Source organism: Vipera ursinii (assembly GCF_947247035.1).
Source record: "Vipera ursinii genome assembly, chromosome: 2".
Classification (NCBI taxonomy): Eukaryota; Metazoa; Chordata; class Lepidosauria; order Squamata; family Viperidae; genus Vipera; species Vipera ursinii.
Window position 1 is genome coordinate 170,055,487 of NC_139513.1, and position 24,691 is coordinate 170,080,177.

The 24,691-nt window shown below is 43.2% G+C and overlaps 1 protein-coding gene across 1 annotated transcript; it reads left to right on the top strand.

Annotated features, from left to right (window-relative positions):
- Positions 1-402: 402 nt before the first annotated feature.
- Positions 403-24,425, top strand: LOC310636707 (myoD family inhibitor domain-containing protein-like; the record flags this gene model as incomplete). Its single annotated transcript, XM_083356773.1, has 3 exons — positions 403-502; positions 14,172-14,411; positions 24,157-24,425. 3 exons carry the CDS (start codon positions 403-405, stop codon positions 24,423-24,425), a joined length of 609 nt encoding a protein of 202 aa, XP_083212899.1.
- Between the last annotated feature and the right edge of the window lie 266 nt (positions 24,426-24,691).

Here is a 24,691-nt window from a genome sequence, read left to right on the forward strand (position 1 = left end):
CCGTGGGGTCCCTTGCTCCTTTAATCTGCACCAGGTCCAGCTCCCAGTTGCACACAACAGTCACATTTTATAGCCCATTTTGATGGAGAAATAGGTCATGCAATGGAATCCGACAGAGAGCTCCTTTCTAGGCTGCAGTCTAAATTACCACTCAATGGTTGTATAACTACACCATCTTGTTTTCTGATGTCAGGTCAGACTTGGCATTTTGGCCAGAAAAAGGTTAAACCTTTGTTTCTTCTGCCTGACGCTTCTTTCAGGAAGAACCGATCTCCCCTTGCAGAGAAGCAGACTCTTTTTGTAAGAAGGGAAATTTTATCTTGCGATCCATTCCCAGGATGGTTCAAAAGTAAATGTAATGCGACACATTCTTCTCTTCTACTCCACATTTTTATTTCCCAGATGTCAGCCATGAACTCCCTTGTACTGGACAGGATCAATGGAACAAATACAGAACCCATAAAGGACACAGTGGATGCCACTCAAGTCACTCCTGATTCAGGTGAGTGATCTGGCAGTTCTGTGCAATAACAGCCTTCTGGATTGCACAGAAACTTACTGGATTGCCCAAGAACTATATTTCTCTTTCTCTTCATCTCCTCCACAGGCAAATGTTTAATACTCTCTCATAGAAAAATGTTATTGCTGAAATGTTAGGGCCAGTTTGGTGGAGTGGGTTAAGGCATCAGGATGCAAAAAGGGAGACTGGGTAGTCTCCTTTTGTTAGGCACAAAACCAGCTGGGTGACCTTGGGTCAGACACTCTCTGTCAGCCCTGAGAAGTAGGCAACAGCTAAAAGGTAAAGGTAAAGGTTCCCCCGCAGATGCATGCTAGTCGTTTCCAAATCTAGGGGCCGGTGCTCATCTCCATTTCAAAGCCGAAGAGCCAGCACTTGTCCAAGGATGTCTCCATGGTCATGTGGCCGGCATGACTAGACGCCAAAGGCACATGGAGCGCTGTTACCTTCCCACCGGAGTGGTCCCTATTTTTCTACTTGCATTTTTACATGCTTTTGAACTGCTAGGTTGGCAGAAGCTGGGACGAGTAACAGGCGCTCACTCTGTTACGCAGCACTCGGGATTCGACCCGCCACACTGCCAACCTTCTGATCGACAAGCTCAGCGTCCTAACCCACTGAGCCACCGCGTCACTTCTAAAAGCTTGCCAAGCAAAATGAGACACTTTTGTAGGCAATTGCCAGGAGTCAAGCCTGATATGAAGTCTTGAAAAAAAGGGAAGGAAAGGGAAAGGACTCACTGTAGGTAGAACTTTTCAGTTGGCATAGCAGGGCAGATTTGTGATACTCTGCATGGGAGGGGGAGTTCATGCAAAGCACCCTTCCCAAACAAGGCTTGCCTGGCACCACAGTTCTTTTGGCACCAAGTAAAGACATCTGTATTTCTCTGGCAATCATACTAGTGTCTTTTAAAATGTAAGATTTTACTGGCTTCTTCTGGAATTTTTATGTTAGATTTATTGCCTTTATAAGTAGTACCCCTGAGTTATACATTACATGTTGCTGTCTCAGTTGTTTTTCATGTTGTTAAAATATTTTCTTGTTATTTGTGAAGTCGTGTCCGACCCATTGCGACCCCATGGACAACGTTCCTCCAGGCCTTCCTGTCCGCTACCATCTTCTGGAGTCCATTTAAGCTCACGCCTACTGCTTCAGTGACTCCATCCAGCCACCTCATTCTCTGTCGTCCCCTTCTTCTCTTGCCCTCAATCTTTCCCACCATTAGGCTCTTCTCCAGTGAGTCCTTCCTTCTCATTAGGTGGCCAAAGGATTTGAGTTTCAGCTTCAGGATCTGGCCTTCTAAAGAGCAGTCAGGGTTGATCTCCTCTAGGACTGACCGGTTTGATCGCCTTGCAGTCCAAGGGCCTCGCAGGAGTCTTCTCCAGCACCATAGCTCAAAGGCCTCAATTCTTTGGTGCTCAGCCTTTCTTATGGTCCAACTTTGACAGCCATACATTGCAACTGGGAAGACCATAGCCTTGACTATATGCACTTTTCTTGGCAGGGTGATGTCTCTGCTTTTTAGTGTGCTGTCTAGATTTGCCATGGCTTTCCTCCCCAGGAGCGTCTTTTAATTTCTTGGCTGCAGTCCCCATCTGCGGTGATCTTGGAGCCCAGGAAAATAAAATCTGCCACTACCTCCATTTCTTCCCCATCTATTTGCCAGGAATTGAGAGGGCCGGATGCCATGATCTTGGTTTTCTTAATGTTTAGTTTCAACCCAGCTTTTGCACTCTCCTTTTTCACTCACAACAAGAGGCTCTTTAGCTCCTCTTCACTTTCTGCCATTAGAGTGGTATCATCTGCATATCTTAGGTTGTTGATATTTCTTCCGGCAATCTTAATTCCAACTTTTGATTCATCTAGCCCTGCCTTTCTCATGATATCTGCATATAAGTTAAACAGGCAGGGTGACAGTATACAGCCTTGCCGGACTCCTTTCCCAATTTTGAACCAATCAGTGGTCCCGTGTCCAGTTCTCACTGTTGCTTCTTGACCTGCATATAGGTTTCTCAAGAGACAAATAAGATGGTCTGGTACTCCCATCTCTTTAAGAACTTGCCACAGTTAGTTGTGATCCACACAATCAAAGGCTTTAGCATAGTCAATGAAGCAGAAGTAGATGTTTTTCTGGAACTCCCTAGCTTTCTCCATGATCCAGCATATGTTGGCAATTTGATCTCTAGTTCCTCTGCCTCTTAGAAATCCTGCCTGTACTTCTGGTAGTTCTCGATCCACATACTGCTGAAGTCTAGTTTGTAGGATTTTAAGCATAACGTAAAATGAGTGCAATGGTGTGATAGTTTGAACATTCTTTGGCACTGCCTTTCTTTGGAATTGGAATGTAAACTGATCTTTTCCAATCCTGTGGCCACTGTTCAGTTTTCCAAATTTGCTGGCAAATTGAGTGTAACACTTTTGCTGCATCGTCTTTTTAAGATTTTGAATAGCTCAGTTGGAATACTTTCACCTCCACTAGCTTTGTTGTTGCTCAGCTTTCCTAAGGCCCATTTCACTTCACATTCTAGGATGTCTGGTTCGAGGTCAGTGACCACCTCAACGTGGTTATCAGGGATGGTAAGCTCATTCTTGTATAGTTCTTCTGTGTAATTTTGCCACCTCTTCTTAATCTCTTCTGCCTCTGTTAGGTCTCTGCCATTTTGGTCCTTTATCATGCCCATTTTTGCATGAAACGTTCCCTTCATCTCTCCAATTTTCTTGAAGAGATCTTTAGTCCTCCCTATTCTATTATTTTCTTCTATTTCTTTGCACTGTTCATTTAAGAAGGCATTCTTATCTCTTCTAGCTATTCTCTGGAATTCTGCATTCAATTGGGTGTATCTTTCTTTTTTCCCCTTGCCTTTCACTTTCCTCCTGTTCTCAGCTATTTGCAAAGCTTCCTCAGACAGCCATTTTGCTTTCTTGCATTTCTTTTTCTTTGGGATGGTTTTAGTTGCTACTTCTTGTATAATGTTGCGAACCTCCATCCATAGTTCTTTAGGCACTCTATCAGATCTAATTCCTTAAATCTATTTGTCACCTCTACTGTATATTCGTCAGGGATATGATTTAGTTCATATCTGAGTGGCCTAGTGCTTTTCCCTACTTTCTTCAGTTTAAGCCTAAATTTTGCAACGAGAAGCTCGTGGTCTGAGCCACAGTTAACTCCTGGTCTTGTTTTTACTGACTGTATAGAGCTTCTCCATCTTTGGCTGCAGAGCATATAGTCAATCTGATTTCTGTGTTGACTGTCTGGTGATGTCCATGTGTAGAGCCGTCTCTTGGGTTGTTGGAAAAGAGTGTTTGCTATGACCATCGTATTCTTTTGACAAAATTCTATCAGCCTGTGCCCTGCTTCATTTTGTACTCCAAGGCCAAACTTGCCTGTTATTCCAGTTATCTTTTGGCTTCCTACTTTAGCATTCCAATCCCCCATGATAAGGACATCGTTTTTTGGTATTAGTTCTACAAGGTGCTGTAGGGCTTCATAGAACCGGTCAATTTCATCCTCTTCAGCACCAGTGGTTGGGGCATAGACTTGGACTACTGTGATATTGAATGGTTTGCCTTGGATTCGAACTGAGATCATTCTGTCATTTGGGGGATTGTATCCCAGTATTGCTTTTCCTACTCTTTTATTGACTATGAAGGCTACTCCATTTCTTCTGAGGGATTCTTGCCCGCAGTAGTATACCTGATGGTCATCTGAATTAAATTCACCCATTCCTGTCCATTTTAGTTCGCTGATACCTAAGATGTCGATGTTCAGTCTTGTCATCTCTTGTTTGACCACGTCCAGCTTTCCTTGATTCATGGATCTTACATTCCAGGTTCCTATGGAGAAAAAATCTTTACAGCATTGGACTTTCCTTTCACCACCAGATACATCCACAGCTGAGCCTCCTTTCGGCTTTGGCCCAGTTGTTTCATTCTTTCTGGCGCTACTAGTACTAGCCCTCTGCTCTTCCCCAGTAGCATATTGGACGCCTTCCGACCTGAGGGGCTCATCTTCCAGCGTCATATCGTTTTGCCTTTTGGTACTGTCCATAGGGTATTCATGGCAAAGATACTGGAGTGGGTTGCCATTTCCTTCTCCAGTGGATCACGTTTTGTCAGAACTCTCTGCTATGACCTGTCTGTCTTGGGTGGCCCTGCACGGCATAGCTCATAGCTTCATTGAATTACGCAAGCCCCTTCGCCACAACAATCCATGAAGGGGTGTTAAAATATACATGCATATAAAAAAAAATAAAGTTTCTATTCAGTTGAATTCATAATATGGAAGTGATTGGCCACTGCCTCTTCCAGGCTGAGGTTTTTTCAGCTTAACTAACAATATTATTATTAATTCCAGGATTGGTCTCCCATTCAAAAAGTAACCAGATCTGACTCTGTTTAACTTTATTTGACATTGGATAAGGTTGGATAGGTGCTGCTATCTGGTGCCTGTGTGCTTTAACTGATCTGTAGGACATACAGAGAACCATGTTATCAAAAGATCACAGTAGATCAAGTTGGCAGATATTGAGAGATATATTCATGGATTAAAGATAGTGCTGATGCACTGGGTTACAGCTTCCATAATCCATAGTGAAAATGTATATTCTAAAACGAATTGGTTTTTCAAGAAACAGTTTTATTACTGTACAGAACACGAGTTGGAATCAGACTGGCATCCACATTGCTCCACTAAGACTGACTGACTCTTTCTCTCTCTCTCTCTCTCTCTCTCTCTCTCTCTCTCTCTCTCTCTCTCTCTCTCTCTCTCTCTCTCTCTCTTGTAAAGTTTATTGGCTGCTTATCATACCTCAGTGTTGTGTACTGGGTTCGTTGCTTTAATGAAGAGACGAGGCGAGTGGGTTCAGTCAGGAACATTTTTTATTTGCTTGCAGGAACCGAACTGAGAAACAGGGCTGCAAATGCAGCTATTTATAACCTGGCCTCTAGGTGGCAGCCAATAGGTTTGAAGCAACCTATTGCCGCTCTAGAGGCAGCCACAGCGGCACTGGAGACGGGTTGTCTGAGGAGCTGGAAGCCATTAGCCAGTTCCCTGCTTAAGCAACCTTCCAGTATTCAAACCCATGTGGTACACTCAGTAAAACAAGGCCCAATACATTACACCCCTCCCCCCTAGAATGTACACACATTATAGCAACAAAAGAAATAAGTACAGCAATTACAGAGTTTACAAAAGTACAAACAGTAGTATGCACAAGTTCAGCTTTGTTCCAATGTATTCACTAATACAGAGACTTTCCTAAGCAGGCAGCAATCTCAGTGACACACACAACATTATAGCACAATTATTTTAGGACGAAATCCTGTAAATAAGTTGGAGGTTTACGAACCCTTGTAGATCATCTGGGGGATCCCGGCAACTCCCGGTCTACCAGCTTGACCCCCTCTACTCGAACATGTGTCGCCAAGCTATTACCGAAAGCTTGGGCTGGAAATGGTCACTGAGCCATTTCTTCAAGTCCGTGAGCATTATGGACTCTAGTGGAGTCGTAGCAAACAAGTTCTCCGCAATGTCGAACGTGGCTGGGCCGCAAACACACAGGAGCGTTGCGGCCTTCAGGCCATCTTCGGCGACTTGATTGGTGCAGAGATAGTTCTCGACCCTGGATAAATACAAAGACAATCTTTCTGGGTGAGCTAGGTCAAATTCTTCCAGCTTTCCGACCTTCGCCATTTCGGTGAAGTCTTCGCGGCTGGGGCTCATCGTCTTCTTATCCTGCTCCTCCGTATGCCCAGGGACTGATCCCAAGGGTTCGTGGTCGCTAGCGTGGCTGTGCTAGGCCGACCGTAGGGGGGGGGGAATTGCTTTCCTGCCAGGCGCGTTCCAGCCTCACCCCTAGTGACTCTGAGCTTTGTGGAAGGAGCAGGATCCCACCTTCGTCGCCAGTGTTGTGTACTGGGTTTGTTGCTTTAATGAAGAGACGAGGCGAGTGAGTTCGGCCAGGAACATTCTTTATTTGCTTGCAGGAACCAAACTGGGAAACAGGGCTGCGAATGCAGCTATTTATACACTGGCCTCTAGGTGGCAGCCAATAGGTTTGAAGCAACCTATTGCCGCCCTAGAGGCAGCCAATGGTGGCGCTGGAGATGGGTTGTTTGAGGAGCTGGGAGCCGTTAGCCAGCTCCCTGCTTAAGCAACCTTCCAGCATTCAAACCCGCGTGGTACACTCAGTAAAACAAGGCCCAATACATTACACCTCAGGGTAACTTTGGGCAGTTTACAATCCTAAAAAATAAAAACTATACAACGATGAATAAAATCTTACACATAGCCAAATACTGTGGCCCAATTAAAAAATGACGAGGGCGGGAGCACGATTGGGACACAGGTGGAATCTGTTGTTAATCTGCTATGATGCTCCCCCATTGGAGCCCCAAGACAACTGGCAAAGCCAGGTCTTTAGGGTCTTGAAGAAGTCTGGAAGGTTGGGAACAAACCTCATTCTGGGGGACAAGATGTTCCAGAGGGCAGGTGCAGTACAATACAATATTTTCCCCAGAATATCCCCTTTGATTCAAGCATAGCTGTCCCAAGAGCACAGCAGTTCCATTCCCAGTTATATCACATAGTGTCTGTTTATTGATGATTGTAGAAGATAGGTACCACTTTTAGGCAACCAATATGTTTAGGCAGGCTGCCTGTGATATATAGCATAGCATAAGAGTGGGGAAGTTATGGGTCTCTGGTGGTGCTAAACTACAGTTCACAAGACCTTTGACTATTGGTGAAGGATGCTGGGAGGATCCTGAAGGGTGATAAACTATTTTTCCAACCAGTAGCTCAGTATTTTCACAGCAAGACACAGTAAGAAAAGAATGCACATGTAGGAAAAATCTACGTTCTAAGTGTTTATGTTTAGTACTCAAAGAAAGAATCTTTTTCTGGAAAAGCAAGAGGATTTTTGTTGTTGTTGGTAGCACCATTTCCTCTAAAAGAATATTGTGCCCATATTATACGGCCTTTTTAACTATACATTTCTTAAACTAAGAAATTACAGAATCCATTGAGCCTAATTTATAATGTGATTTGGAGATTTAAAGTCATTATCTGTCACTTGATGAGGTTTTTACTAGGACATTATTCTCTATAAAGAAGCCTACAGTCATAATTAAGATGAATTAAAATGTTTGTTAAATGTCCTGGGAATGATTTTTAATTTTTAATTTATTATGTTTGTTAATGACATGTATGTGATTATTTACATTATTCATTACAAATGACAACAGCTTTTTTGGGTGTTTTGGGGATGCTTTCAATAGGCCGGCTTTTCCTAAATAAATGGTATAAGGCAGAAAAATATTCCCAAGGATGATGATGATGATAATAATAATAATAATAATAATAATAATAATAATAATAATAATAATAATAATAATAATAAGAAGAAGAAGAAGAAGAAGAAGAAGAAGAAGAAGAAGAAGAAGAAGAAGAAGAAGAAGAAGAAGAAGTTGGAAGGGATCTTGGAGGTCATCTAGTCCAACCCCCTGCTCAGGCAGGAAACCTTATACCATTTCAGGCAAATGGCTGTCCAGTCTCTTCTTAAAAACCTCCAGTGTTGGAGCATTCACCACCTCTGGAGGCAGGTTGTTCCACTGGTTAATTGTTCTAACTGTCAGGAGGTTTCTCCTTAGTTCTAGGTTGCTTCTCTCCTTGATTAGTTTCCATCCATTGCTTCTTGTCCTGCTTTCAGGTGCTTTGGAGAATAGCCTGACTCCCTCTTCTTTGTGGCAGCCCCTGAGATATTGGAACTCTGCTATCATGTCACCCCTATGTCACCCCTCACCCTTCTCTTCGTTAAACTACACATACCCAATTCCAGCAACCGTTCCCTATATGTTTTAGCCTCCAGTCCCCCAATCATCTTTGTTGCTCTTCTCTGTACCCTTTCTAGAGTCTCGACATCTTTTTTACATCGTGGTGACCAAAACTGGATGCAGTATTCCAGGTGTGGCCTTACCAAAGCATTGTAAAGTGGTATTAGTACTTCACTTGATCTTGATTCTATCCCTCTGTTAATGCAGCCTAGCACTGTGTTAAGGGAATGCCCACATGAACATGGATTATACTTCCCTGTCTCACAAAAGAAGAAGGGGCTAAAATCACTGTTCTACAGCAGCTAAAAGAGGACATAACACACTATAGAATCTTGCCAATTTCACATCTGCTCACATACCCAGGGCTACTGAGGAGATGCAATGCATTTGAGCCAGGATTCCCCTTTGAGGTCCAGCTAGGGCACTTGAAGCTCAGGAATCAGGAGGAGTGAGACAAGCATTCCCTCCGATACTGGAAAAAAACTCCCTCAGCCCTCACAGGATCCACATTTCCAGATAAAAAGCGACTTCAGAAAGTCTCCTGCATTGCAGTTGAGAAGAAAAGATATCAGCTCAATTGCCAAAGAGGGAGAATAATTTGGGAATATAAGCGTGCCGATCCAGTCGAGGAGTAATGCAACTCCCTTGTATGGAAATGCTTCAGGATGAGTTGTACTTTTTCAAATTAGACAGTAGGATGGTTGGATAGGCTAGGACAGGGGTAGGCAACCTCAGCTCTTTTATGACTCATGGACTTCAACTCCCAGAATTCATGAGCCAGCTATGCTGGCTCAGGAATTCTGGGAGTTGAAGTCCATGAGTCATGAAAGAGCCGAGGTTGCCTACCCCTGGGCTAGGATATCAAGCAGTGGTGAACATCCCTCTCTGAAGGTGAAAATCTTATATACATTCCTCTCATTGAATATCAAAACAAACCTAATTGTGAAACTTGATCTACTGTCCCCCGTAAGCCAGACTGGGCTCTCCCTCACACAAAAGATCTGCACATGGCTGGCATCAGTTGGCTTTGCTTCAGACAGCATGACTTCCTGGCAGGCTTCATTCCTGATAGCTCTCAGTTGGAAAAGGAAGTACTGCTGCATAAAGATACGGTGCATGCTGGGCCTCAGGGCAGGGGCATGTAGGACTGGACAAACAAGGACTTCCAAAGCCCATTTGCAGTCAGAAATGGCAGGCCACAGGGACATTGTGTCATCTTTTTCTTCTGGTTTATTTCCATTGTCAGAGCCCATCTGAAAGACATGCATATGAAATTCACCTTAAAAAAACCCCAGGATGATATGGAGAATCTGAAAACTGACAAGCAAATGCCAGTTTTTCGCCCCATTATTAGAGGTTCTGGAACCTCATGTTTTTCTCAGAATTTCTCAGCCTTCTTCCACAGGCTGCTCTTCTTGGAAACTTCTAGCACATCTCTGCTAAAATAGAGAAATACAGGTTTGTGGGGTGGGGGGGAGTTGACTGGACAATTCTGGAAGCTGAAGTCCACACATCTTAAAATCTCCCAGGTTAAGTAACACAGACTTAATGAATCAGAGAATTTAATCCCACTCTACTAGCATTGATGATGTTGCCTACTTTGGGTAATGACATGTCTGCAGGAAAACCACCAAGCTCAGAGAGCACCAAGGACCCTTCATTTCAACCCTGAGCTACAAATGTCCTCCTTTATTGGTATGCTGGCTTAAATATTTTTCCTGTCTGTAGTGTATGCTCTTAAAGCATACACGGAATGTCAGCACAGCAGGGGGCTGGACAGCTCCAGGCTATAACCGCTTTTGGCGGGAAAGCCTGAATAGAGCTAGTCGTTGACAGCCCCAGGGCATGGTCAGCTCTGGCGGGAAGCCAGGGTTTAAATCCATTGGCCACCTGCACTGGCGGGAAGCCCAGGTTTGAATCTATTGGCTGCGATTCACCTGGGCAGGTATAAAGAGACGCCAGGTAACCCCTTTGCTCCAGCTTCATTCCTGATAAAATAAAGAAGTACTACCCAGCTCAAGTGTCCGTCTCTCTGTGTGACCACGCGACATTGCACTGTCACACTGCCATTCCAGTGGTCATTCCTCTCTTTTCTTCTTATCTTTCAAAAATATTATTAATTACATGATTAAACATCAATATTGCTTTGGCCTCGCTTAGCTGCAATTGATAGAACTCATTCCCTCCATTGTGTTTAAAATTTATTTCAGAGTCCCTTAGTTTCTGTAGAATTAAAAACCAAGAGACTTGTATTCCTGGACTAAACTATGCTGGAAGAACATAAGGGCTAGCAACAGCTTCAGGTATACCTCAACCTTGTGCATGAGATAGTAGACATTGAGTCAGTCCCTTGAGATATGCTAGGCCAGGAAACATACCCCACAGGGACTAGTAGAACTCTACCTTATTGCTGCAAGGTATAATGACAGGATCTTGACAGCCTGAGAGAGCTTCTCTCTTTCTCTTGTTATAGTTTTGAATTTCTTTCTCACTCCCTCTTCTTTTCCAGAGCTGAGCTAATAATTATTTATTTATTTTATTTTTATTTTAATTCCATTTATATCCTGCCCTTCTCCGAAGACTCAGGGCGGCTTACAAGCTTAGCAGTAACCACCTTATGTAACCACCTTATGTAACTACCCTTGCATTCCTTCTTCAAGGTTATATCCAAATGCTTCTATAGGTTGTGTGAGGCATAACCCTTGTGATATTGCTTTAGAGAAAATGGATTTTCTCCTGAGAGCTTGTGCCCTGTCCCCACTTGCACCCTAGCACAGTTCAGGTATGATGCAGCAAGTTCTCTGCCTTGTTTTCATCACATTCGCTTCACTTCCATTCCAGGCCCATAAGTGACATTCAGACATTTAGCATTTCCCCCCTTAAGTTGATGCTGTGTTGTTAAGGTGCATAAAATCCATAATGTTTGCCAACCATTGCCTTGACTATGAATTAAAGTGGGCATTGCTAGGTGTGTCCAGAGGAATATTGTGCGTATTGATTCTCTTCTGGGAATTACACAACTATTTCTCTCTCATTCTTTAGCCTGGCCATTTGTATTTCATTTCCTGAGTTGCTTTCATAACTGTCACCTCTCCCTTTTTCTGTTTTTGATACCAGTCCATTTCCATTAAGGGAGAAAGGAGAGCTGAACTCCATCTTTTCATCTGGTGAAGAAGAGAACATGAATGTGTGCTTATCGCTAGTTTTCTTGTAACGGTCAGTGTCAGTCATTGAGTGGTGACCCAGAGGCTGGTGAATTTCAGTTCCCTTCCTCTGCAATCCCTCTTCATGGCAGGACCTCTGCCAGGGCTGCCTTTCCACATGTTTATTTATTTCATATAATTTTTAATTGAGAAATTTAAATTGTTAGTCTAAATCTTGAAGATGTGGTTGTGATGATGCAATGTATGGTTGAATTGTAAAAGATTACAATTTTAAAAGTTAACGTAATTTAGTGGAATATGTAAGATCTTTAAGAAAAAGATATTTATAATTAATAACTATAGTAGAATTTTTGGTACTGTTATATTGGAAGAAGGTTGATTTGTTTATTATAGAAGAATGGATTTTGAAAGTTTTGAATTAGGTAGAAATGGTGGAAATTGGAATATGTGAAGAATATTTGTAATGGAGATATATTATGATGTTTAAGGAGAGTTAAAGCGCGACTGGATTTAAAGTGTAATTATAGTTAGTATATTTTAGATTAAGATTGTGAAAATAATACCCTGTATTCTGCTTTGGGAAGTCAGAGGGGGGCTGGGGGAGGTAGGGGTATTGGGTGGGTTAGGGTATGGGTTAGGGGTAGGGGGATGGGGTTTATGTTCAAAAATGTACTTTAAAACTTTTTAATAAAAAAAAGAGAAATGATGAAATAAACAGGAGGAGGCGACAAACCAGCTGCCCAGAATTCCATTCCTTTCCTTTCCTTTCCTTTCCTTTCCTTTCCTTTCCTTTCCTTTCCTTTCCTTTCCTTTCCTTTCCTCCCCATCCCTCCCCTCCCCTCCCCTCCCCTCCCCTTCTCTTTCACTGTAAGTTCCAAAGTCATGTCTCTAATGCACACAAGATTAAATTACTAAACTGCAGTGATACCTTGGACTATATTTCTATGCACCTATATTCCTATTTCTTTTGGGAAATAGGATCCATTTAATTCAAGGGGATTTACTTCTTTCCAAGTGTATATATAAGACTGCACCATAGATATTATTGAACTCTGCCTTTCCTCAAATAAAGTCACACTTGTACATCTATATGGAAGGAGAGACGTGGCTATTTCTGTTTTCAGTGATCAGAGCATCAAGAAGCAGTAAGGAATATATCTTTCCATGAAAACTATATTTATTTGTTTAAGGAGTGTAACTCCAATGAAAATTTCCTTCCTTTCACAAAGCTAGTGAGAATGGTATGGACAAGAGCAAAAAAGGAATACATCAATAATAAGCAGAACCCAAAATAGACTTCTTGGTTATATTGGGCTATCGTAATGCTCTGAAATCCACTGTGATAGTCAATTATTTATGGAGATCTGTACATATTGATCCAAACTTAGGTACAGAGGTTTCTACTTTGGATCTGCAGCAATGTTTCCACGTTTTCTTCTCCAGCCACTATTTATATTACTCTTCTATGAATGCCTGCATAAGGCATCAATGGGCAAACTTGTTTGGGGATAAGGAGATCCTCTTGGCCTTTCTGTGATGTGCTGAGCATTGCCCTCCAAAAGTTGGTTTTATCTAAATTTAGATTAATTGAAATGACTAGTCCCTGTGTGTTTGAGGATTTCTCTCTTCTATTTTATTACCAACCTCTGAATGGATTCTAGGAGCAGTGGCTCAACTACTCATCACTGGTGAAAGAATATTGTAAGCCTCCCAGAGTTACTTGGAGGTAAGATGGGCAGCTAATAGATTTTACAAATAAAAATAAAATAAAATACTGTGGAAAGAACAATCTTCATCAAAGTCCAGTCCAAGCTGGGAATAAACAAAATGGAGGCTGCTTTAGAAAGAAAGTTGCAGTTTATTGAAGAGGAGAGTCAGACAGAAACAAGGCTCCGGGAAAGCTGACCACATGTAGCAGGGAGTGGTAGGCTTTTAAACCTCTTTTGGACGTTGTATTTGGAGTTCTTTCTGTTTGAGGCTTTGAATTTTCTGCGTCATGTACTTTGACCTGAGTCTGAGTGTGTCCTTTTGGTATTGGTGGGTTAATCCTATTATGTTTCCTGTTCTTAGAATTTGGGTGGGGGTATGTAGATTTTAGGGGTCTTTGTCTTCCTAATTTCATCAGCTTCCTGGCTCCAACCTTCCTGAATGGATTATTACATGTGCATTTCTTAAAGCTAGTTTCTGCTTGGGGGAGAGGGGTCGGGGCTGGTTTCTGTCTTCTTTAAAAAGATCTTCTCCATTATTCCTTTGGGAAAATATATTCTGCCTTTTTAATATTCCCCAAAATATTCATTTCTCTGGATTCTTCCCACAATACTTTCCCAACGAGTCATGTGTTGAACCCACAACTCCCCGAAATGCTGATTTAAACTTATGGGAGTTGTAATTAGCAGCAGGTGACATTAATTAATTAAAAGAGTTAACTTCTGTTTAACAATATGAATGGTCACTTTGATCAGAGTGGGGGAAGTAGAGATTGGAACCAGGGCTTGGAGAGAAGTAATGTATTTTCCCCCACTTCCCAAGAAAGTTATTCTTAACCAAACCACAGAAAGCAAATTGCTGTTTGAGCTATTATTCTGCCATGAGTTAAATAACAAATTGATCAGATGTCAGCCTTGCACCTCTACCCCTCTTTTTCAATTTTGTTGCAGAGCTTCCTCCTTCTATTGCTGCCAGTACGGCCTGTTTGTCTTCCCAGCAGGGGAAGGCTCTTCTCCGCCCTGCCTCCTGTAGCAATGGCTGTGGGGTTCCCCCTCAGGCTTCTGTGAAGCAACAGCAACCCCAGGCCTCAAAGAAGCATCGCATCAGCTCCACTTCCTCTGTCTGCACCAGCAGCAGTAAGAAGAGCTGCAAGTCAACAGCTTCCCAGATTCAGGAGGTAGCCGGGGATGGTGAGTTCACAGAGGGAGGGTCTGGTGGGGTGGTTGCTGAAGAATGACCACTGATGGATAATAAAGAAGAAACAACTGCCTGGGACAGGGGTAGGCAACCTTAGCTCTTTTATGACTCGTGGACTTCAACTCCCAGAATTCTGGGAGCTGAAGTCCACGAGTCATAAAAGAGCCAAGGTTGCCTACCCCTGGCCTGGGAGTAACATTTTGGTTCTTCAAAATGGATCAAGGCTTAGAAACAAAAGTAGGAAGGCTATCCCATAGTAAAGTAATGAGTAATGAGAGAACAGGACAAAACCACTGGTGGGCGTCATTTGGCCCCTGATAAGTTTTCCAAGGGCAAGCAGATATTTTAGAGAAGGACTGAGAGTCTTCTGTGAAGTAGATCAGCAGCTTCAAAGTGGCGGTTAACTGAAGTTCCACCCTTTTTAATATCTATTTTACACATCACCTTCACATAAAACAGGATAAAGTATCTGTTAGCTACTGGGTTCGTTGCGTGATTGACGAGACGAGGCAAGTGAGTTCAGCAAGAATCATTCTTTATTTGGTTGCAGGAACTGAACTGAGAAACAGGGCTGCGAATGCAGCAATTTATACCCTGGCCTCTAGGCGGCGACCAATAGGTTTAAAGCAACCTATTGCCGCCCTAGAAGCAGCCAATGGTGGCGCTGGAGATGGGTTGTCTGAGGAGCTGGGAGCCGTTAGCCAGCTTCTCTGCTTGAGCAACCTTCCAGCAATTAACCCCACGTGATATTCCTAAGCAAGACAAAGCCCAATACATTACACCCATCCCCACTAGAATGTACACACATTATAACAACAAAGGGAATGGTTACAGCAATTACAGGTTTTTCAGAGATACAAAAATAATATGCAATGTATACATTTTCCATACTTGCTAATACAGAGGCTCTCCTGGCTAGCAGCAATCAATGACACAGACAACATTATAGCTCAGTTATTTTGGAACAAAATCTTGTAAATACGCAGGAGGCTTGCGAACCCTCGTGGAACACCTAGGGGACCCAGGCACTCCCTGGCCTACCAGCTTGCCTGCTGGGCTGGGTAGACCAGGGTCCATAAGTTCAAGCGAGTCTGGCTGACTCAGAATTCTCTGGCTGGCCATTTCCGGTCGGCCCACCCCAGAGTCCAATCTTTCCGCAGAGTTAGCACAGCAGCTGTAGTGTTCTGGTTGGCTTTCTCCATCAGGGGCCCCATGTTGCACTCCTGGGCTTTACCTCCCTATGGCCACCTCCCTGTTGCTCCAACTGCTTGGGACCTCAGAGCTTATGGATCGATCGGCCTGGCTGCCAGTTTGCGGTCCGTGGATGGGACCTGGGACGAAGTCCTCGCTTTGTGGCCATTCTGGAAAACGCTTCCTAAGGTGATCGATATGGCGACGAATGACTCACCCACCCTCTAGGCCCACTTCGTATGAGAGGGGGCCTGACGTTTTGGTGATTTTCCCTGGCACCCACAAGTTCCCATGCCCATAGTTCCGGGCCCACACCCCATCACCCACTTGCAGCCCCCTCGGGGGATTTGGGTGAGAGGCTTCAGCTGCCACTCAGTCTGGGTGCAACCTGTCCAGTTTCATGATTAGTCGCCTCCCCCAGCGCATCTCTGCAGGGCTTTTGCCCATTGCTGTGCACAGTGTGGAATGTTAGCAGAGCAAAAAGTCAGCCAGTCTGTAGTGCCAGTCCCCAGTCACTATGCGTTTCAATGATTCTTTCATGGTGCGTACCATTCGTTCAGCTTGACCATTACTAGATGGGTGAAATGGAGCGATGTCGCATGCCTAATGAGGTTTGCCCTCAGAAAAGCCTGAAATTCTGCTGCAGTAACTTGGGCCCTGTTATTGGACACTGTGGCCAATGCCTTCTTGTCAATTTGTGTGTAATTACGCTGAGCAGAGGACAGTGTCCTCGAATAAAAAGCAATTGGAACTTGAGTCCCATCGCTCTCCAAGTGACTAAGAACAGCCCCCACCCCATATGGGGACACGTCACACACAAGGCATACCGGCATCGATTCCTTAAAGTGAGTGATCGTGGAACTGACAGACAGTAGAGCTTTCAATTCCTGAAAACTTATTTCGTGAACACTAGTCCACTTCCACACAATATTTTTGTCCAAGAGGTGTTGTAACGGTTCTGCCACTGCGGCCTTGTTAGGAAGGAACATGTGGTAAAAATTTAGGAGGCCTAGGAATGCCTGAAGCTCTCCCTTTGTTTTGGGGCTGGGTGAAAATCTGAATGGCTTTTACTTTTGAACTAAATTTCCACTCTCTGAAGGCTCAAGTGCGGGAGAAGGCATTAAACCCTGATGAGATCTTTAAATCGGATTCAACAGCATCTTGATCTCTCCATGGCAGCTAGTCATGGGGGCTACATGTTATTTCCAGTAACAACATGGAAGGCCTTTCAGGGCAAAGTCCTGGAAAACAGCTGGAAGATGAGAGAAAGATGATTCTCTTCTAAGCTACCTAAGGGATTCATGGATGCTCTTGGTAAGCCCTTGTGGAAAAACAAGGCTGGCTCAAGCAGCATCCTGCTGTACTTCTGCCTGGCAATTAGCCATAAAGGAGTAATGTGTGGGAGGCTTCATCTTGTCTTGGTGCTGGGTGGGAAACATTTTGGACCAGCCTTGCCATAACAGCATTCTCCATTCGTGGATACACTGTTTAAAATCTGAAATGTGCATTTTATAATCATTGGGGAAAGTCCTAAGGCCAGTATCAGGAATGACTAACGGGGTATAAGACAGGAAAAGGAAAGCTTAACAAGGAGGTTTGGTTCCATTCTGCCCACATGTTTATTTGTAACGAGAGGTGAGGTTCTTTTCATCTCTTGCAGTTTTCTATGATTGTGCGGGTTTTGTAGTCTAGATCTGCAAAATGATTAGCAAAGCTGGCTTCTTTCATCAAGGCTAGAGAAAAATCTCTTAAATCATTACTCAGCTGACAATGAGAAGAGTTGAAGAATACTGTGTACCAGACATGTCAAACACAAGGCCCGGGGGCCGGATCCGGCCCGCGAAGTGGTTTCATGGGGCCCGCGAAGCCATCCTGGAAACAGTGAGGGAACAGCCCCCTCTGCCTTGGCCCTGGCCCAGAGACCCTCCTTCTGCCAGAGACCCTCAGATCTGTCCCACTCCTGCCCAGGCCCCCATAGGCACCCTTGATGCGAACGATGTAGAGCTGGCCACGCCCACCCAGTAGGCCATTCGCACTCTAGCCATGCCCACCCAGTAGGCCACGCCCACCCAGTAGGCCATGCCCACCCAGTAGGCCACGCCCACCTGGCCACTTGAGGGCAACCGCAATGCTGATGCGGCCCTCAATGAAATTGAGTTTGACACCCCTGCTGTGTACCATCAGCACAAGGAGCATTTAAGGATGCAGCTATTCCACTTGTGGACTTAAATGGTACCCTTCCAACTGGGTTGTGCCACGTGACTGCCCTAAAAATGTAGAGTGGCTCTTACCTATCTTCCCCTTTATGCTTAATGAATTTAAGTGCCAAAGACCAGACCTTCCTAATGGTTTTGGGACGGAGTTGCAAAAATATAAACAGTCATAAACTAAAAAAGAGAATTCAGTACACGTCCCTTAGCTGTCATGTGGGATAGCTTTCTCATAGGGGCTCATTAAAAAGATGAGATGTGAAGACTGGCAAATCAGAACCTTGAGTCTTTCATCCTCTCGTAGGTTTAAAATGGGCCTCCTTTTTTCATTTATTTTTATTACACACACACACACACACACACACACACACATACACACACACATACCAAATCCGTGCTGCAGAAATCTAGGGAGAGACACTGAATGTGCTAATTCTTTGGTTCAGTCTCATGACTGTATGGATTTTTGTAGGCTAGCACTGGTGGTCCTGACAAAACTGGCCCAGGAATGGAGTTTGGGTTTCATGATATCCAAGATACCAGCCAGTTCAGTAACTGTTAGCTTCAGCTTAACATGCAAAGCAAATATATTCAGATGTTGATTTTTGCCAAGAAAGCTGCACTTGAATTGATTTATAAGGTATAAGGATGTTGCCAAATTCACCCCACTATTGTGAAAGTGTGACCTTGTCTTCTTCTCCCTCATATTCCTTTCCACAGAGCTGTGTGCTGCCATCCTCTTAGCCTCTTTCTTTTTGTTGCTGTTTTTCTGATATCCTGCCTCTTCTTTCTGGGCCCTACTCTTTCTGCTCTGCCTGCTTGCCTGCCTGCCTATCACTCAAGGCTCCTGGGGGCTGTATTCTGACCCTTCCAGCTGTTGTTGCTGCTGCAGACTTGAAGGATCAGCCCTGGAGTTCTGCTACCAGACTCGTGACTGTCTGGAACTTGCATTAGAAGTGTCTGAATTGTGCTATCATTGATTAACAACAACTACCATGGAGGCTTTCTACTAACTGCCTTTCTTCAGGTATCATTATGGCAGGTGAGCAAAGTCTGACATTATTTCAAGAATTCTGTGTATCCTTCTTCCCAATATTCTCAGAATATTGTCATATCTTGGAACACAATAGAAGGAAAGAATACTGTGGCCAGTGGCCAGATTGATATTAATTTTATACTTCCTAACCAAGGATGTATAGCCCGAGACCCAATTCTGAAACATTTTTAAGACGAGAAACTTAAAAAACTCTGGTGTAAGCCCTCATATAGGCATATCACTGTTTACAAACACAGGCAACCCATAAAACTCAACAAAAAGGCAGAACTGATTTTGCTCATTTAGTAAGAATATCTCAGGAAGACCTATTAGGAATCTCTCTTCTCTCTGAAGTGAGGGGACATGGACAAGATGACACGCCTTCTCTAGTAGACCTCATACATTGGAATGCCTTACCTTTAGAAGTTTCATCCCTCACAGTTTGTTTGTTTTTAAAAAACTGTTTTATTTCTCTGGATTTTCAACAAAACTAGGTTTTATTAGCTTCCAACTTGGGGGTGGTTTGACCTATTATTATTGGCTCATAATTATTGTACTCTTTACAATTTTGATTTATTTTGCACTTTTAGTTGTAACATGCCCAGAGTTGTATGTGCTGGGAGGGCTATCAAGATAGATAGATAGATAGATGATAGATAGATAGATAGATAGATAGATAGATAGATAGATAGATAGATAGATAGATAGATGATAGATAGATAGATAGATAGATAGATAGATAGATAGATAGATAGATAGATAGATAGGAGAGAGAGAGAGAGAGAGAGAGAGAGAGAGAGAGAGAGGCAGGCAGGCAGGCAGGCAGGCAGGCAGACAGGAATAAATCCTAATCTCACTCTTTGCAGCCTTTAGTTTAGGCATCCAGGTAATGAAAAGTAGTTTGTCCTGTCATTTTTCCATTATCCTTTTCCTTGGAGCTGCATAGAGGCATGGACTTCAAATCCCAGAATATGAACATGATTATTCCTGAGCATTAGGGAGTTGAAATTCCAGCCTGGAGATTGCCACAATGAAGAAATCTGACCAGGAAGGTCAGTAATATAAAATAATTCTTTGCTTGCAAAGAGTTTCAATCAAAGGCCAATTCTGCAAAATCAGTGGGAAGAGATGAGAATCCTCTGTTCTGAAAATCACCCTTGCCTTGGATTGCTGTTTCTGTGGGATGCTGAGAGCCGTGATTCAACAACTGGAAAACCCAGTTCTCTAGATCTCTTCTATGCCCAGCATTACATTTTATCTTTTATAATTTATTTAGGGAAAGAAAATCCAAATGGGTTTATCTTTGGGCTGTTTTTAACCTTTCTTCTAATCAGTTTCTCTGCAGAAAATGTAATAAAGGATGTTTCACTGTCAAGTTCCATCCTAAGTTCTATCCTAACCTATTTTGCTGGGTAGTAAGGAAATAAACATTTGCAAGAGTTCAGCAGCAAGATCATATTAACCTTATTGCAAAAATATGCCTCTTTGTATGTGGAGGTTTGTAGGTTGAGCCAAACAGCAAAAGCATGGTAAAATTGACCTGGACTTTATGTGAAACTCATAATTATATGGACAATTAAAAAGGTAAAGGTTCCCCCGCACATGCGTGCTAGTCGTTTCCAACTCTAGGGGCCGGCGCTCATCTCCGTTTCAAAGCCGAAGAGGACGCTTGTCCGAGGACGTCTCAGTGGTCATGTGGCCGGCATGACTAGACGCCAAAGGCGCACGGAACGCTGTTACCTTCCCACCGGAGTGGTCCCTATTTTTCTACTTGCATTTTACGTGCTTTCAAACTGCTAGGTTGGCAGAAGCTGGGATGAGTAACAGGTGCTCACTCTGTTACGTGGCACTTGGGATTCAACCTGCCAAACTGCCGACCTTCTGATTGACAAGCTCAGCATCCTAGCCCACTGAGCCACCGCGTCCCTATATGGACAATTAGCATATCCTTATAAATCAGAGGAAAAGATCTTTGTTCGTTACAAAATGCAAATGAAATTATGAGATGCATTCAGCTTTATAGTCTATTTGGATATGCAGAGAATCAGAATTTTGATCAGGAAATTTTCATTAAATAGCTAATACTCATTAATATTACATATAATCAGTAATGGAAGGAAAAAGATATGTCAATAAGAGAATGGATTCTTAGTATCTGAAAACTGCTTTCCTTCCTTCCTTCCTTCCTTCCTTCCTTCCTTCCTTCCTTCCTTCCTTCCTTCCATCCATCCATCCATCCATCTATCAATCTAAAGTTGCCCATTTCAACCAATGACTCTGGGCAGCTTACAATTCTAAAATTAAAACAATACAAACATTAAAAATAAATGCTTCTTCTTGACTCCTCAGCAGCGTTCAACCCCATGAATCATGGTATCCTGTGGGAATTGGGGATGGGTGGCACTTTATTGCGCTGGTTTTTTTCTCCTTTCTCCGGGGCTGGTTCCTATCAGTGTTAATAGAGGGACAGAGATCTAACCCATCGTCCCTACTTTGTGGGGTGCCTTAGGGTTCATTCCTCTCTCCTCTTCTATTTGACATTTACGTGAGGTAGCTAGGTAAGGTGATATGTCAGTTTCGATGAGATATCAGCAATTATAAGAGCCATCTTATATTGAGCAGCAGTATAAAGAATTTAAAAAATAAAATACGCAGAGGACATCCAGCTTTATATCTCTACCCCAGGCCCCTTAAGTGATGCCGTGGATCTTCTATCCCAGTATCTGGAGGCCGTTGGGGACTGGATGGGGCAAAACAGATTCCTTAGCAAGACAGAGTAGCTGTGGGTATTTGGACACTCTAGAGAAAAGGTTCTTTCATCTTTACTTCTGGATGGGATTGTACTACCCCAGACAAACCCAGTGCTCAATCTGTGAGTCCTTCTCAAAACTCCTGCTCAAAGATATCCCACAGATGCTTTTTTCATGAGGCAACTGGGCTTTCCTGTTTTTCTTTGAAGACATTTCATTTCTCCTCCAAGGAGCTTCTTCAGCTCCGACTGGATGGTGGGGAATGGAAAGATTTATACCCCTTTGAGACAGCTGGTCATTTGCATTCTTTTAGTGAGTTGTTAGTGCTACCTGGAGGCTTATCTGTGTCTTCAGGGTCACAGATATACAGATATGCAGTACAATGCAGTGAGCCATGTGCAGATCTGTGCATTGGGTAAACAAAGCAACAACTTCATAAACGTATGGCTCAACATAGAAGAACAAACCCATCAGGACAAGATTCAGCAGTCCTGCATTTAAAAGACAAAGGTCACTCTTTCAAAGACAGCAAAGTCTACATTTTGGAGAGAGAGGACCCCTGGTTTGAAAGAGGGGTCAAAGTGGCCATCTATGTCAACATTGAACAATCCTCTCTCAATGGAGGGCGCAGGATACGACATCATCTGCCTTCAGTCTACAACACAGTCCTTTCAACAGTTCCAAGAAGGCTGCACACACATCTGCACTACTTAGGTGACCCTGAAGACACAGATAAGGCTCCAGGTAACACTAATGACTCACTAAAAAGAATGAAAATGACCAGCTGTCTGCAAGGAGTATAAATCTTTCCATTGCCCACCATCCAGTCAGAGCTGAAGAAGCTTCTTGGATGAGAAGCAAAACATCTTCAAAGAAAACATTTATGTAACACCACTCCTGTGTGAGCTGCATTGGTTACTGATATGTTTCTGAGTGCAATTCAAGGTGCTGGCTGTTACTTTTAAAGCCTTGCCTGGCTTGGCACTGGGTTACCTAAGGGAACTGTGTTTTTTCAAGAGTTTCTATCTGTACAACTCGATCTAGCAGATTGGACATGCCGCAGACCCTGTCAGCCAAAAAGTGTTGGCTGTTGGGATCTAGAAGATAGGACTTTTCTACAGTAGTTGCTGAAGAGCCCCTGCTTTGCAAAATATCCTCCTCCTTGGAGATTAGGATGGCCCCAGTCCTGTTGGCCTTTTGTAAAGCCCTCAAAACCTGGCTGTGTTCCATGCCTGGGTAAGGACCCCATTTCCTAGATTTATTGCTAACTGTCCAACTGTCTCGGCTGCTAGGCATATTTACTTTGTATAAATATATTTATTTAGGGTTTTTTATTGCTTTCATTGTTTTAAAATGTTTTTATTGTCTTATTACTTCCTTACTTCCCTCCGCCCTGTGCGCTCCCACAGAGAGGGCCTCCTCAGGGTGCCACCGATCAGAGAATGTCGATTGGTGTCCCCCAGGGGGAGGTCCTTCTCTGTGGGCGCCCCGGAGCTATGGAATCGGTTGCCGGTTGAGCTCCGGATGGCGCCTGACCTTCGCTCCTTCCGTCGCGATCTGAAGACACTCTTATTTGAACAAGCCGGCCTGGCCTGATGGGGGATGGGTTGGGTTTTTATTGTCATTTTTAATATATGTATTTACTGTTTTTAGTTGGGCATATGTTTAATTTTCTTTTAACTTTTGTATTTTTGTATTTTTTATATATCTGCCCTGTTCACCGCCCTGAGTCCTTCGGGAGAAGGGCGGTATATAAATAAAATTATTATTATTATTATTATTATTATTATTATTATTATTATTATTATTATTATTATTATTATTATTATTATTATTATATATTTTTTGAATTGTAAACCGCCAAGAGTCATTGATTGAGATGGGTGGCTATAGAAATTGAATAAATAAATAAAGGTATACAGCAGTCACGATAATTAACAAGTTAAGAATAAAGCCAGGAAACAGGGCCATTAGCACATTCAGAGCTCCAGGCTTGAGTACACAGCCATGTTTTTAAAGCCTTACCAAGCATTCATGTCGTAGTTCACAGACATTTTAGAATTTGATAGGGGAGACAGGGAACAATGATTTTATTTGAAAATGCTGTATTTCTTTCTTACAGTTTGGATTATTACAATAAAGAACAAGATAAAATTCATCATTTGTTTTGAACATTGTTCTGTATAAAGTTGTATGACATACAAATGGCCAACTGAATCTATATAGATATACCATGGCATCATCATCATCATAGAAGAGGATAAAGGTGAACCTTATTTTCTGACCTGTGAACATACAGGTTTTCATTTGCACTATATATGTAATGCCCCACCCTTTGAAGTGGCCCAGCAGAAGAACAGTTTGTGCATATGATAATATGCTGAAAGACTAGAAAAGATTTCTAACTTCTGTGTTTCGTTTGGTTTTGTTTAGCAGGAACAACTAAAGGAAGGGGTAAGAGCAACGTGGAAACCTGTGGCTAACTGAGCAGTGATCTTAGAGTTCCCTTGTACTCCTAATCTTTTTTGTTTCTCCTCTCCTTTTCCTCCAGACTCTTGTGCTCTCTGTGCCCTGGCCTGCCTCTTTTGCGAGTTCATGACTTTTTGCTCCCTCCTCTTGGAGTGTGGAGCCTGCAGGGGCTGCCTAGAGGTTTGCTGCAGTGGGGAAAGAGGGGAGCCACTATCTGAAGGCTGCTGTGGCGATGCAGGTGCAGGGAATTGCCCCTGTGGGCTGGGCTGCGGGATGCTGCAAGACTGCTGTGGTTCCTCGGACTGTCTTGAGATCTGCCTGGAATGCTGTTCCATCTGTTTCCCAGCCTAGTTGCCACATGCCCATCCAACATATGCATGCCAGAAAGGTGCCCATATGCCCTTCCAAGAATTCCTTCCCTGGCTTCAGAGTGAAAAGATGGATGCTCTGAACTTTCTTTGCTATTGGCCTCATATGTTGTGATGCCAATGAAGTATCTCCCCATTTTTGAAAACATCACACTACAATTGGGCATCCACTAGATGGCAGCAAAGAGGATACAAATACCTCTGACAAGTACCATCTAGTGGCTGTTTGGATCTTTGCAAGGCAAAAGA